The sequence below is a fragment of the Hyperoodon ampullatus genome (assembly GCF_949752795.1).
Source record: "Hyperoodon ampullatus genome assembly, chromosome: 3".
NCBI classification, from domain to species: domain Eukaryota; kingdom Metazoa; phylum Chordata; class Mammalia; order Artiodactyla; family Ziphiidae; genus Hyperoodon; species Hyperoodon ampullatus.
In genome coordinates this window covers 155,918,165-155,934,483 of record NC_136916.1, presented here as the reverse complement: position 1 = coordinate 155,934,483, position 16,319 = coordinate 155,918,165, and the positions used below count along the sequence as shown (strand labels likewise).

Genomic DNA, 16,319 nt, shown 5'->3' with positions numbered 1-16,319 from the left:
AGGCTTTAAATTGAACATGACTTTAGGAAAAATCAATTTGCCTTTTCCTTTCTTGTCATAATTCTTCCCTGCAATACGACTCTTGCCAATTATTGAAGGGTGTCTCACTGCATAAACTCTTGCACGGTGCAGCTTATCCTACAGAGTAATCACATAATGCGGCATCTGTGATGTCACAATTGGTTTCCACGGTGATGGAAAAAGGAGAATAAAGAGGGAAAAAAGCCATCACACAAGTGACATGACAGTCACTTTGGTAGCAGTGGAAATGCTGCTTGTAAAACCATCCTTAGCCCCAGGGTCTTGGAGCTATCACTGAGACCACTGTGCAGTGAGTGACAGGGGAGATGAGGGGGAGAATGTCAGCCATCGATGAGACAGGTGTCTGGTTCAGAAACATAATCTTACGTAATCATATAACAAGCATCAAGGAGAACAGCAAAAGAATCAACAAGCAAACAAGTCAAAAACTAAAATAAAAAATATAAGGAAGCAGAAGCTTTCCCCTAGTCTCAGACACACACACACACCCCGCTTCTTCCTACCTGATCTGCCATCTCGCTGAATGTCCACATGGTACCATTCCCCATCGTTGGCTTTCTTCTGAGTGGCCTTCACTTTAATGGTGCCTGAGCCCATGTCAAGCAGTAGGTACAGGTTGCCATCGAGGAGTTCCACAGCAAAGAAGTCCACCTTGGTGTTCTTCTGGCTCCGAGCATCCTTCCTCTCTTGGGGCTTGCCGTGAGTGAAGAGGATCAGGCCGTTGGGCTCAGTGGTGCGAAAGTCGAAGGAGATAGAGCCCATGCGTTTGGTGTTCCATTTGGGCAAGCTGATGTAAGCCTCCGGGGTCTCAAAGTTGATGGGGTCCAGCGTGGCCACATTCTCACACTTGAATACGACCTCACCGTAGATTTTCATCTTGGTGTCCCCAATTCTGGCCAAGCGAGACAGCTCCAGACGGATGTCATTATTCTTATAAACAACCTGTCAAAAGCCAGACGAGGGCCACATGAATTAATCTTGCAAACAGTAACCATCCACCGCTCACTGGGCACCCAGGGAAAAGGCCCAAAAGGAAGCTTCAGGACACAACAGTCTGAAACAATGAGAAACACGACACAGCACTTGAAAAAGCATCTGCACAGACCTCTGAGGTGCCCACAAGCCCTGAACAAGCCCCTATATTTCCATTATATTCCTTTTGTCTGTTTCCTCCTGGCCAATTTTTTGCACTGTCAGAAAGTTAAACAATATAAGCTTGCAAGTAGAAATCAAAAGAGACTGAGTTGCACAGACACAAATACTTAGTTACAGAGATATTTACTGAAATGTCCTCAGTAAAGGACCAGAAACAACCTAAATGACCGGCAGTAACAGATGGGCACATCTTTAAAATGGAACATTATGCAGCCCTAATAAACAAGGTACTGCTCCCAGTTTTGACACAGATACTCTGAGTAACATTAAGTGAAATTAGTAAAGGAACAGGACAGCGTGCATTATGCTATCATTGTGCAAAGGGTGTGTGTGTTGGGGTGTGTGTGTTGGGAAGTGTGTGTTACATGCATATATGCTTGTAAATGCATAAAACAGTTTTGGAAGGAAACACAAGAAACTATAAAATTGTCACTGGGGAGAGGATTTGTGGGATTAATATTCAGGAGAGGAGGGAGACTTACTTTTCACTCTACCCTGTTGTATTGTTTTTCTTTTTAAAGAAGATGACTGAGTGTTAAGTGCTGGTGAAGAAGGAGATCTATATTTTTTTGCACAATTGCACATGTCCTCTATATACACACAGTGAGAGAATGAAACACCCTAAAACGTTTTTTAAAAACCTATTATGACTTTCTAAACCCAGTATAATCCATATAAAAGCAGGGATTAATCTTGTTCCCAAGATCAGAATTTCAGAAAGGTTTTGCTGTTATTGGAACTGAATTTTGATGCAGTACCCTTGGATAGGTCTTGGTCCTCTGATCTCCATGCAATGTTACATCCACACCATAATAATAAACAAGCAAAAACAGAAGGCAAAGGGGCTAGCATTTGAGTATTGGTCATGCAAACCACGTTGCTAGGTCCATCACATTGTCTTATTCAAATTCTAGATGAGGACCCCCATTTAGGTTCAAATCCCACATCCACTACTTCTAAGCTGTGTGAACTTCAAAGTTATTTAACTCACTTGGGTCTGCTTCCTCCTCTGAAAATGCAAATATAGGAGTAGACTATTTCTTAAGGATGAAATGAGTTAACACATGCAAAGCACTTAGAAATGGCACATGGTATGGGCATAAAAATCTCGGCTATTTGGGGGTGGCTGTCGTGGCTGTTAACTCATTTTATCCCTTCCACAGAGAAGTTTGTCTTATCCTCTCCAATTTTTTTTTTTTTTTTTTTTTGCGGTATGCAGGCCTCTCACCGTTGTGGCCTCTCCCATTGTGGAGCACAGGCTCCAGACATGTATGCTCAGTGGCCATGGCCCACGGGCCCAGCAGCTCCACAGCATGTAGGATCTCCCCGGACCGGGGCACGAACCCGTGTCCCCTGCAACGGCAGGCGGACTCTCAACCACTGTGCCACCAGGGAAGCCCATCTCCATTTTTAATAAAGTAACAAGACTTAAGTGCTAAAGTCTTACAATCCATCTCAGTGATAAAAAGTTACTTGGATGAGTCACTCCAGTATATACCATTTAATCCCAGCTGTAGAACTGTTTCCCTTCTCCCCAACACCAGGAGAGAAGCAAGCAGAGATATTTGCCTTTTAATATCTAACTAACAACAAAGAATTAAAAATGTCTCACCTACTACATGACCTTTACCATGGGTGTAACCACAGTCAATAACACTGAAAATAGTAACAATGCTAATATTTACTGAGCACCTACTACCAGTCACTGTGCTAAGGATCTGAAGCCTAGCATCCCATTAGATCCTGACAACACCCATCTGAGATACCTACCATCATTCCCCCATTTTACAGATGCAGAAACAGATATGGAGAGTAGTTAAGGAACCAGCCCATGGTCACACGGCCGGTAACTGGCAGAGCAGGACTTGAACCCAGAGAGTTAGGCTCTGGAGTCCATGTGTTTTACCACTTGTGGACACTCAGAACAACAGTTACTACCAGCACCCATGAAGCTCATCTTTAATAATACATAGAAAATCATGCATATTCATCTTCCCAATTCAAAAGCTAAATTTCTCATCTTAGCTCTACTGGACTGACCATGTGCAAAGGGGAAAAACTGCAAGATCCTTAGGCAAACACTCAAGTGACTAAACGAGAAAACAGACAATAAAAGTTTAATGACCGGCAGCTTCTCCCTTCGACCTCCCACTCAACATGTGAGATCTCTCTGTCATAACCAAACTTCAACTTTCTCTGAATCTGGGTTAAATGCCTACGACCAGAGGTCTTGTAAAGGTTAATTATTAATGTAGAACAACAGCTCATCCCAAAGGGACAGACTAAGGCTTGGCTTCATTGAACTTTAAGTGAAGAAAGAGCTCAAACATCACTACAGGAGGCAGGAGGATAAAAAGAAAAAGAACTTTTAAAAGGATGCAGCATCCTATGAGGAGGAACTCTTCTGTGAAATGGGTATATGTCCAAGACTGGGACACACAGTGAATAACTACGGTGCAGATTTCTGCAGAGACAGACAAGAGAATCCAGGCCAGAAACTGCCAGACAAAGAATTCTCTCAGAAGCTATTTGAAAATGAGCTCTCTATCTACTCCATGGCCCTGAAATTACTTGTCTATTTATACGCAGTTTCCACACCTTTCCCACTGACGGCTGAGTAACCTCTTTTTTTTTTTTTTTTTTTTTGTGGTACGGGCCTCTCACTGTTGTGGCCTCTCCCGTTGCGGAGCACAGGCTCCGGACGCGCAGGCTCAGTGGCCATGGCTCACGGGCCCAGCCGCTCTGCGGCATGTGGGATCTTCCCAGACTGGGGCAGGAACCCACGTTCCCTGCATCGGCAGGCAGACTCTCAACCACTGCACCACCAGGGAAGCCCTGTCTCCCTAATCTTTGATACAGAGGCACACAGGAACAATACCAGGAGTAAGGCAAGCCATGACAACACGAACAATACAATGAAAACAGCTACCACCTGTTGAGAGCCTACTATGTGCCAGACACTTCATAAAAACTCGAATGTATATCATCCAAATTAAGGAAGTGAAATAGGTAGCATTAGCATCATTTTGCAAAAAAGAAGCTCAGAGGTGATAGGTACTTGCCCAAGATCATATAACCCCTTAAGGGTATAACCAGGACTTGAACCCAGATCTCTCTGACTGCATGGGGGCAAGGCCATCCTCCAGAGGTGGCAATTTCTAAGCTCTCCGGTAGCACATGCTTACCCACAAAGCAGAAACCTCTTAAGTCAGGCACATAAAACACACCCAGCTCCATGCAGAGGTGCTAAGCCCTTCAAACCTGGTCTCTCCTCTCTAACGGATCCCTACTCCTCCCCACTCCAAGGCAACTTGGAGGCCTCTGTGTGAACTCAGGATTAGAACTTCTACATATGTGCTCACCTTGTAGGTTTCCCAGCCTACAGTGCCTTCCTCTGGTCTCCAGCCTCTGATGGTGCCCCTTCATTAGGATCTACATCCAAACCCATTCCAGGCCCTCTCTGACAACTCTGGTTCTTACTGATGCCCACCCACCATTTGATAAACTTAGAATTCTTACATTGCCTGCTTGTGATGAAGCTGTCTGCCTTACTGGCCAAACCACTAAGCCTGATGGGAAAAGGAGAGGCTGTTCTAATCTACAAGATGTGCTTTTTCATGTTAAACTCTTCCATGGTGCTCGAGGCCTATAGCAGGTCCATGAGAGTGAATCTAAGGGGTAGAGACAGTCCCAGTTCACAGGAGTATTTTTCTCCCTCTTCCATCTTATCCCAGGACACCCTGTTCTCAGCTTTCTGAGAACATTATGTCCACAAATTCTGCTGTAAATGCCACATTCCTATGCACTTCAGCAAGGGATTCAGAAGAAATGGGGGAGTGTATGTGCCCCGCAGTGTCCAGATGCCCTCTTGGTACTGTTTCTCCTGTCCAGGAGGAGAAGGTTTACCACGTGGCCTTTCCTTTGTCTTGTTTTTAAAGCACCTTTAATCCTCTATGTGTCTACACAGAGGGCAATTTCAAAAAAAACCCACCAGATCGGCTTATGGGACCATGATTTATAGGCCTGTGACTTGATGTCTGAGCACCTGATCCAGGTCAGTGGAGGATATCTGAAGTCAGGACACTGGGGGACATTCTCTGGAGTATATAGGCCAGATGAAACAGAACGGTGGCAAAAAGCCAGTGTCAGGGGGCCTTGATGTGGAACAGTGTTGACAACAAATCCCAGTAAAGCCTTTCAACTTTATACCTATGTGTGGAGCAGTTTACATACAACAAGCAAAAGACAAAGATTTGTTCCCCACCCCAACTTAATCCTTCAACAATAGATAATAACAAAATGAGCTTATTCTCTTCAGCTTACAGGATGGTGCAGCTTCTAGATAAATTGGGGGTGGGGGGGCTAATCTTCTTATCATGTGACATTCCTACTCAGGGTAAATAAATAAGAAGCCCTGTGAAAGAATCTTGCTTCTGGGGTTGCCACAGGATCACACATCCTACTTTCTCTCCACCACTTCCCCTCCTTCCTTCAGGCAACTGAGGACTCTGGTTGGCTGTGATTTTCTTTCCTGTGAATTATCTGCTCCACTCATTTGTCACTCAAAACACTCAACCTTGTTATCTTTGAATAAGCACAGGTCTTATCTTTTAAGCAAACCTCAAACACCTTATTAACAAAAATACACATTACAGCTTTTAAAATCTGAAACAGCACCTAGTTGTACAGGTGCTTAATAAATGCTTGTATCTTCATTAAATTAGATGTTGGGCTCAAGTGGCAGCACAGGGTAGTGGTTAAGATCACGGACTTCACAACCACCCTAAGTGGGGTCTGAGTCCTGTTCCACCCTTTGGACAACAGTTAAGGTGCCTCAGCCTCAGGTTCTTCACCTGTAGACTATAGGTAACAAGTCTCACTTCACAGGGTTTTAAGAAATAAATGAGATAATATGATCATATATAAAAGTACTTTAGCAGTTCCTGGCACTTCATAAGCATTCAATAAATGGTAGTTATCACTATTAATTTTGTTATTCTCTTTGAGAAGCCATAACTAGATCACCAGACAGGATAGCCTGGCATGGAGTCATTAGAATGGAAAGATTGCCTCAGAGGCTAAGTTTGAAGCCAGCTGTCAGCTCAAGAGACTAGTGACAGACTCTGGATTTAACAAATTCTGAAGTTAAAATAAGAATTGAAAATTATATACTTGCCTAATGTGGCATTTATAATATGTGAAAATGCCTAATGGTAGCTATTCTGTCTCTCACACACACACCATGCACTTGCACAGATTTAGGATTCATTAGCATTAACATCATTATCTATCACAGTGTTCCACTGACCAAATTCCAACAGTGAAGTTCAAGCACAAATGGGGCAGCAGATGGTCCTCCTAGCTTCCAAAGTCAGAAGAAGCTAATATTTGGCATGGCTGGGGCCACATCTACATCTCTGGTCTTTCTAACAGGGATCAGGAAACTAACTCTGCCTGATGAGCTACAGCTGACATCCAACCTGGGGCCCAGAGTCCCCACTGCTGCATAGCAGGGACACCACCCTTTTCATGCTTTATATTCTGTTCACAGTGGTCAGGATCTGTCAAAGATAAAAACTAAGCACCAGCAATAGAAAATGGGAATTGAGTTTCAGACTTGCAAGGTAGGAGCCAAAAAATGTCTAAGTTCTAGGGTTCAAAATTAAGGCCAAAAAGACTCCAGATAAAGTTGAAACCAGTAGTAGAAATGTTGGCAATTAATTAAATTTTAAAAAGGCTGTGTGATCCAACACTCTGTGGGTCAAACAAAACATATTTGAAAGCTGGATCTCACCAGTGACTACCAGTTTATAGTTTCTGATCTATGGTTTAATTTGAAAGAGAGCAGTAGGCAAAGATAAAAGGGACAGAAAGCAAGCAGGAGTAGTGAGAACAATCCAGACAAACTTAAGAACTGAAGTTGAACCAGCCAAGTCCTCAGTCCCTTCCTCATTTAAAAAAAAATAAAGCAAGCCATCTGTCACCTGGCCATGCAAGCAGTCCAGAGAGAGAGAGCACACGAGCAAGCACTATGGACCAGCCAGTTACTCTAACCTCATAAACCCAGGGCGATGGGTGCCAGCCCAAGAGCCTCACTAATGATGCAAGTCATTATCACTTACACTCAAGACCTGAAGACTTAGACAAACATTTATTTTTATTTATTTATTTATTTATTTTTGCGGTACGCGGGCCTCTCACTGTTGTGGCCTCTCCCGTTGTGGAACACAGGTTCCAGACGCACAGGCTCAGCGGCCATGGCCCATGGGCACAGCTGCTCCACGGCATGTGGGATCCTCCCGGACCGGGGCATGAACCCGTGTCCCCTGCATCGGCAGGCGGACTCTCAACCACTGCGCCACCAGGGAAGCCTGACAAACATTTATTTTGATGGATTCTTTGTGAGAAAGCAATGATCAGGTAAGTTTAAACACTAAGAAGTTTAAGACTTCCAACTTTTGGCATCATGAAGGCCTCAATTTTATTCTTCTCAAGAAGAACTTTCTTAGGACTTTTATTCAGCTAAAAAGGCTGATTAAGAACATATGTCTATGTATCCTGTAGAAAAAATTTTCAGCCAATCCAATTTGTGGGGTATTTTGGATACATCTGTCAAGGTTCAGTCTGTCACAGGAGATAAGATGTGCCAGTTCAGGCTGCATCATCCTCACAGAGCCTGCTAAGTTTTTCCTAAATTAATGAACCACAGACTTGGCATAACCAGAACCAGGCAAAGAAATAAGACATGAATGCATGTGTATGGGCCATAGTTCTCCAAGACTGGATTTAAAGGATACTGAAAAAGTTTCCAGATAATTTAGAGAAGTTTTCCAGGTGATCCTTTTAGCCACACCTAGATAGAAAACTCTCCCACCTCTTGGAGCCATATGGGCAAATACATTTCTCTACTCTTCCTTCCTAGATGATGGAATTCATTGGGAATTGATGTAATTCTATTCTATTCCCTTTCTCATTAAACCCAGATGAAGCCTCAGAATTCTCAAGGTAGTGCTCTATGAAGTTACCACCAGTCCCAGAGCTGGAACTTGAGGTGAATGTTATCTCCACTCTGGCTATCCTCTAACACAAAAGCCAAATTAATGTAAATTAAGAATATTAGGAGACCTTCAAGATGGTGGAAGAGCAAGACGTGCAGATCACCTTCCTCCCCACAAATACATCAGAAATATATCTACACGTGGAACAACTCCTACAGAACACCTACTGAACGCTGGCAGAAGACCTCAGACCTCCCAAAAGGCAAGAATCTCCCCACGTACTGGGTAGGGCAAAAGAAAAAAGAATAAATGGAGACAAAGAATAGGGACGGGTCCTGCATCAGTGGGAGGGAGCCGTGAAGGAGGAAAGGTTTCCACACACTAGAAGCCCCTTTGCGGGCGGACACTCCGGGTGGCGGAGGGGGGAAGCTTCGGAGCCGCGGAAGAGAGCACAGCAACAGGGGTGTGGAGGGCAAAGCGGAGAGATTCCCGCGCAGAGGATAGGTGCCGACCGGCACTCACCAGCCCGAGAGGCTTGTCTGCTCAGCCGCCGGGGTGGGCGGGGCTAGGAGCTGAGGCTTGGGCTTCGGTCGGATCCCAGGGAGAGGACTGGGGCTGGCAGCGTGAACACACCCTGAAGGGGTTAGTGCGCCACGGCTGGCCGGGAGGGAGTCCGGGAAAAGGTCTCGACCTGCCTAAGAGGCAAGAGACCATTGTTGCAGGGTGCGCCAGGAGAGAGGATTCAGAGCGCTGCCAAAAAGAGCTCCAGAGACAGGCGCGAGCCACGGCTATCAGAGCAGACCCCAGAGACAGGCGTGAGACGCTAAGGCTGCTGCTGCAGCCACCAAGAAGCCTGTGTGCAAGCACAGGTCACTATCCACACCGTCCCTCCCGGGAGCCTGTGCAGCCCGCCACTGCCAGGGTCCCGGGATCCAGGGACAACTTCCCCGGGAGAACGCATGGCGCGCCTCAGCCTGGTGCAACGTTCCACCGGCCTCTGCCACTGCAGGCTCGCCCCGCACTCCGTACCCCTCCCTCCCCCCGGCCTGAGTAAGCCAGAGCCCCCGAAACAGTGGCTCCTTTAACCCCGTCCTGTCTGAACGAAGAACAGATGCCCTCAGGTGACCTACACGCAGAGGCGGGGCCAAATCCAAAGCTGAGCCACGGGAGCTGTGCGAACAAAGAAGAGAAAGGGAAATCCCTCCCAGCAGCCTCAGGAGCAGCGGATTAAATCTCCACAATCAACCTGATGTACCCTGCATCTGTGGAATACCTGAACAGACAACGAATCATCCCAAATGGAGGAGATGGGCTTTGGGAGCAATGATATATATATTTTTTTCCTTTTTCTCTTTTTCCGTGTAGCTGACAGGGTCTTGGTGCTCCGGCCAGGTGTCAGTCCTGTGGCTCTGAGTTGGGAAGCTGAGTTCAGGACATTGGTCAACCAGAGACCTCCCAGCTCCATGTCATATCAAATGGTGAAAGCTCTCCCACACATCTCCATCTCAACGCTAAGACCCAGCTCCACTCAATGACCAGCAAGCTACAGTTCTGGACAATCTATGCCAAACAACTAGCAAGATGGGAACACAACTCCACCCATTAGCAGAGAAGCTGCCTAAAATCATAATAAGGTCACAGACACCCCAAAGCACACCACTTCCCTAACATGGGAAAGGAAAGAGTCAATCAAGTCCAAGAAGCACAGAGTCCCATACAGGACAAATCCAAGGGGAAACATGCCAAGACACAAATTAATCAAACTATCAAAAATTGAATACAAAGAAAAGATATTAAAAGCAGCAAGGGAAAAACAACAAATAACATACAAGGGAATCCCCATAAGGTTAACAGCTGATCTTGCAGCAGAAACTCTGCAAGCCAGAAGGGAGTGGCAGGACATATTTAAAGTGATGAAAGGGGGAAACCTGCAACCAAGATTACTCTATCCAGCAAGGATCTCATTCAGATTCGACAGAGAAATGAAAACCTTTACAGACAAGCAAAAGCTAAGAGAATTCAGCACACCAAACCAGCTTTACAACAAATGATAAAGGAACTTCTCTAGGCAGGAAACAGAAGAGAAGGAAAAGACCTACAATAACAAACCCAAAACAATAAAGAAAATTCTAACAAGAACATACATATTGATAATTACCTTAAATGTAAATGGATTAAATGCTCCAACCAAAAGACACAGACTGGCTGAATGGATACAAAAACAAGACCCATATATATGCTGTCTACAAGAGATGAACTTCAGACCTAGGGACACAACAGACTGAAAGTGAGGGGATGGAAAAAGATATTCCATGCAAATGGAAATCAAAAGAAAGCTGGAGTAGCAATACTCATATCAGACAAAATAGACTTTAAAATAAAGACTATTACAAGAGACAAAGAAGGATGCTACATAATGATCAAGGGATCAATCCAAGAGGAAGATATAACAATTGTAAATACTTATGCACCCAACAGGAGCACCTCAATACATAAGGCAGATGATAACAGCCAGCCATAAAAGTAGAAACCGACAGTAACACAATCACAGTAGGGGACTTTAACACCCCACTTTCACCAATGGACAGATCATCCAAAATGAAAATAAATGAGGAAACAGAAGCTTTAAATAATACATTAAACAAGATGGACTTAATTGATATTCATAGGACAGTCCTTCCAAAAACAACAGAATACATTTTCTTCTCAAGTGCTCATGTAACATTCTCCATGATAGATCTCATCTTGGGTCACAAATCAAGCCTTGGTAAATTTAATAAAATTAAAATCGTATCAAGTATCTTTTCCAGTCACAACATTATGAGACTACATATCAATTACAGGAAAAAGAAACTTTAAAGAATACAAACACATGGAAGCTAAACAAAACTCTACTAAATAACCAAGAGCTCACTGAAGAAATCAAAGAGGAAATCAGAAAATACATAGAAGCAAATGACAATGAAAACACGATGAGCCAAAACCTATGGGATGCAGCAAAAGCAGTTGTAAGAGGGAAGTTTATACCAATACAATCCTATCTTGAGAAACAGGAAACATCTCAAATAAACAACATAACCTGACACCTAAAGCAATTAGAGAAAGAAGAAAAAAAAAAAAAACCCAAAATTAACAGAAGGAAAGAAATCAAAAAGATCAGATCAGAAATAAGTGAAAAAGAAATGAAGGAAACAATAGCAAAGATCAAGAAAACTAAAAGCTGGTTCTTTGAGAAGATAAACAAAATTGATAAACCATTAGCCAGACTCATCAATAAAAAAAGGAAGAAGACACAAATCAACAGAATTAGAAATGAAAAAGGAGAAGTAACAACTGACACTGCAGAAATACAAAGCATCATGAGAGATTACTACAAGCAACTATATGCCAATAAAATGGACAACCTGGAAGAAATGGACAAATTCTTAGAAAAGCACAACCTTCTGAGACCGAACCAGGAAGCAACAGAAAATATGAACAGACCAATCCCAAGCACTGAAATTGAACCTGTGATTAAAAATCTTCCAACAGGGCTTCCCTGGTGGCGCAGTGGTTGAGAGTCCGCCTGCCGATGCAGGGGACACAGGTTCGTGCCCCGGTCCAGGAAGATCCCACATGCCGCGGAGCGGCTGGGCCCGTGAGCCATGGCCGCTGAGCCTGCACGTCCGGAGCCTGTGCTCCGCAACGGGAGAGGCCACAACAGTGAGAGGCCTGCGTACCGCAAAAAAAAAAAAAAAAAAATCTTCCAACAAACAAAAGCCCAGGACCAGATAGCTTCACAGGCGAATTCTATCAAACATTTAGAGAAGAGCTAACACCTATCCTTCTAAAACTCTTCCAAGATACAGCAGATGGAGGAATACTCCCAAACTCATTCTATGAGGCCACCATCACCCTGATACCAAATTCAGACAAAGATGTCACAAAGAAAGAAAACTACAGGCCAATATCACAGATGAACATAGATGCAAACATCCTCAACAAAATACTAGCAGACAGAATCCAACAGCACATTAAAAGGATCATACACCATGATCAAGTGGAGTGTATCCCAGGAATGCAAGGATTCTTCAATATATGCAAATCAATCAACGTGATACACCATATTAACAAACTGAAGGAGAAAAACCATATGATCATCTCAATAGATACAGAAAAAGCTTTTGACATTATTCAGCACCAATTTATGATAAAAACCCTCCAGAAAGTAGGCACAGAGGGAACTTACCTCAACATAATAAAGGCCATATACGACAAACGCACAGCCAGCACCTCTCTCAATGGTGAAAAACTGAAACAATTTCCACTAAGATTAGGAATAAGAGAAGGTTGCCCACTCTCACCACTATTATTCCACATAGTTTTGGAAGTTTTAGCCACAGCAATCAGAGAAGAAAAAGAAATAAAAGGAGTCCAAATGGGAAAAGAAGAAGTAAAACTGTCACTGTTTGCAGTTGACATGATACTATACAAAGAGAACCCTAAAGATGCCACCAGAAAACTATTAGAGCTAATCAATGAATCTGGTAAAGTAGCAGGATACAAAATTAATTCACAGAAATCTCCTGCATTCCTACACACTAATGAAAAATCTGAAAGAGAAATTAAGGAAACACTCCCATTTACCACTGCAACAAAATGAATAAAATACCTAGGAATAAACCTACCTAAGGAGACAAAAGACCTGTATGCAGAACTAAGACACTGATGAAAGAAATGAAAGTTGATACAAACAGATGGAGAGATATACCATGTTCTTGGATTGGAAGAATCAACATTGTGAAAATGACTATACTACCCAAAACAATCACCAGATTCAATGCAATCCCTATCAAACTAGCAATGGGATTTTTCACAGAACTAGAATAAAAAATTTCACAATTTGTATGGAAACACAAAAGACCCCGAATAACCAAAGCAACCTTCAGAAAGAAAAATGGAGCTGGAGGAATCAGACTCCCAGACTTCAGACTACACTACAAAGCTACAGTAATCAAGACAGTATGGTACCAGCACAAAAACAGAAATATAGATCAATGGAACAGGATAGACAGCCCAGAGATAAACCCACACACATATGGACGCCTTATTTTTGATAAAGGAGGCAAGAATACACAGTGGAGAAAAAACAGTCTCTTCAGTAAGTGGTGCTGGGAAAACTGGACAGCTACATGTAAAAGAATGAAATTAGAATACCCCCTAACACCACACACAAAAATAAACTCAAAATGGATTGGAGACCTAAATGTAAGGCCAGACACTATAAAACTCTAGGAGGAAAACATAGGCAGAACACTCTATGACATAAATTACAGAAAGATCTTTTTTGACCCCCTCCTAGAGAAATGGAAATAAAAACAAAAATAAACAAATGGGACCTAATGAAACATAAAAGCTTTTGCACAGCAAAGGAAACCATAAACAAGACCAAAAGACAACCCTCAGAAAGGGAGAAAATATTTGCAAATGAAGCAAATGACAAAGGATTAATCTCCAAAATTTATAAGCAGCTCATGCAGCTCAATAACAAAAAAGCAAACAACCCAATCCAAAAATGGCCAGAAGACCTAAATAGACATTTCTCCAAAGAAGATATACAGATTGCCAACAAACACATGAAAGAATGCTCAACATCACTAATCATTAGAGAAATGCAAATCAAAACTACAATGAGATATCACCTCACACCAGTCAGAATGGCCATCATCAAGAAATCTAGAAACAATAAATGCTGGAGAGGGTGTGGGGAAAAGGGAACACTCTTGCACTGCTGGTGGGAATGTGAATTGGTACAGCCACTATGGAGAACAGTATGGAGGTTCCTTAAAAAACTAAAATAGAACAACCATATGACCCAGCAATCCCACTACTGGGCATATACCCTGAGAAAACCATAATTCAAAAAGAGTCATGTACCAAAATGTTCATTGCAGCTCTATTTACAATAGCCCGGAGATGGAAACAACCTAAGTGTCCATCATCGGATGAATGGATAAAGAAGATGTGGCACATATATACAATGGAGTATTACTCAACCATAAATCGAAATGAAATTGAGCTATTTGTAATGAGGTGGATCGACCTAGAGTCTGTCACACAGAGTGAAGTAAGTCAGAAAGAGAAAGACAAATACCGTATGCTAACACATATATATGGAATTTAAGGGAAAAAAATGTCATGAAGAACCTAGGGGTAAAACAGGAACAAAGACACAGACCTACTTGAGAATGGACTTGAGGATATGGGGAGGGGGAAGGGTAAGCTGTGACAAAGCGACAGAGAGGCATGGACATATATACACTACCAAATGTAAGGTAGATAGCTAGTGGGAAGCAGCCGCATAGCACAGGGAGATCAGATCAGTGCTTTGTGACTGCCTGGAGGTGTGGGATAGGGAGGGAGGGAGGGAGGGCGACGCAAGAGGGAAGGGGTATGGGAACAGATGTATATGTATAACTGATTCACTTTGTTATAAAGCAGAAAGTAACACACCATTGTGAAGCAACTATACTCCAATAAAGTTGTAAAAATAAAAAAACTACAATGAGGTATCACCTCATACCAGTCAGAATGGCCATCATCAAAAAATCTACAGGGCTTCCCTGGTGGCGCAGTGGTTGAGAGTCTGCCTGCCGATGCAGGGAACACGGGTTCGTGCCCCGGGCTGGGAAGATCCCACATGCCGCGGAGCGGCTGGGCCCATGAGCCATGGCCGCTGAGCCTGCGCATCCGGAGCCTGTGCTCCGCAACGGGAGAGGCCACAACAGTGAGAGGCCCGTGTACCGAAAAAAAAAAAAAAAAAAATCTACAAACAATAAATGCTGGAGAGGGTGTGGAGAAAAGGGGACCTCTTGTACTGTTGGTGGGAATGTAAATTGATACAGCCACTATGGAGAACAGTATGGAGGTTCCCCTAAAAACTAAAAATAGAACTACCATATGACTCAGCAATCCCATTACTGGGCCTATACCCTGAAAAAATGTATATAATTTAAAAAGAGTCATGTACCACAATATTCATTGCAGCTCTATTTACAATAGCCAGGACATGGAAGCGACTTAAGTGTCCATCGATAGATGAATGGATAAAGAAGATGTGGCAGATATATACAATGGAATATTACTCAGCCATAAAAGGAAACGAAATTGAGTTATCTGTAGTGAGGTGGATGGATCTAAAGTCTGTTATGAAGAGTGAAGTAAATCAGAAAGAGAAAAACAAATACCATATGCTAACACATATATATGGAATCTAAAAAAAAAAATGGTTATGAAGAACCTAGGGTCAGGACAGGAATAAAGACGCAGACATAGAGAATGGACTTGAGGACACAGGGAGGGGGAAGGGTAAGCTGGGACAAAGTAAGAGAGTAGCATGGACTTATATATACTACCAAATGTAAAACAGATAGCTAGTGGGAAGCAGCCGCATAGCACAGGGAGATCAGCTCGGTGCTTTGTGACCACCTAGAGGGGTGGGATAGGGAAGGTGGGAGGGTGACGCAAGAGGGAGTATATAAGGGGATATATGTATATGTATAGCTGATTCACTTTGTTATAAAGCAGAAACTAACACACCATTGTAAAGCAATTATACTCCAATAAAGATGTTAAAAAAGAATATTAAGCCAACTTAATGTAAGCTAAAAACATTGGAAACAAAGAAAAAAAAATCCATGTAACTGTGCCAGATAACTTTAGCTCTAGACCATGGAGGACACAAAGTAACATGAGATATGATCTCTGGTACCAACATGCTTAAAAATGTTGGAGGATGTTTTATAATTTATATCAGAATTGGAGCGAGATATCTGTCACTACAGTTAATGAATATGCAAGGACCTATAATCAGAAACTTGACCCAGACTGTATTTCTCTTCCCTCTGCTTTCTAGGAATGGCACTGTTATGGTCTTCTAGACTTTATAAACAAAGAGCCTGTGTGTTTCTGATGGCGTAACCAATGCATCCCCAGTGTGTGGCACACAGTTGAGGCTCAACAAATATACACTCTAAATTCTTGTCTTTTCTTCAGTACTACACTGACCTACCCAGTGAATACCTACATTTCCTTCTGTATTAGAATATTTGATGAGGGCACCAACCTGACTACAGTGAAAGTTAC

The 16,319-nt window shown here is 42.9% G+C and overlaps 1 protein-coding gene across 15 annotated transcripts in view; it reads right to left on the bottom strand.

The window, feature by feature from the left end:
- NRXN3 (neurexin 3) overlaps nt 1-16,319 on the bottom strand; it is a gene marked incomplete at both ends in the record, with an annotated part of 1,631,502 nt that overhangs the window by 1,141,958 nt on the left and 473,225 nt on the right. For all 15 annotated transcript variants that reach the window (XM_079699579.1, XM_079699593.1, XM_079699590.1 and 12 more), the window contains one exon: nt 546-984. In XM_079699579.1, the coding sequence (XP_079555705.1) occupies nt 546-984 (439 nt within the window). The remainder of the gene's footprint in view (nt 1-545; nt 985-16,319) is intronic.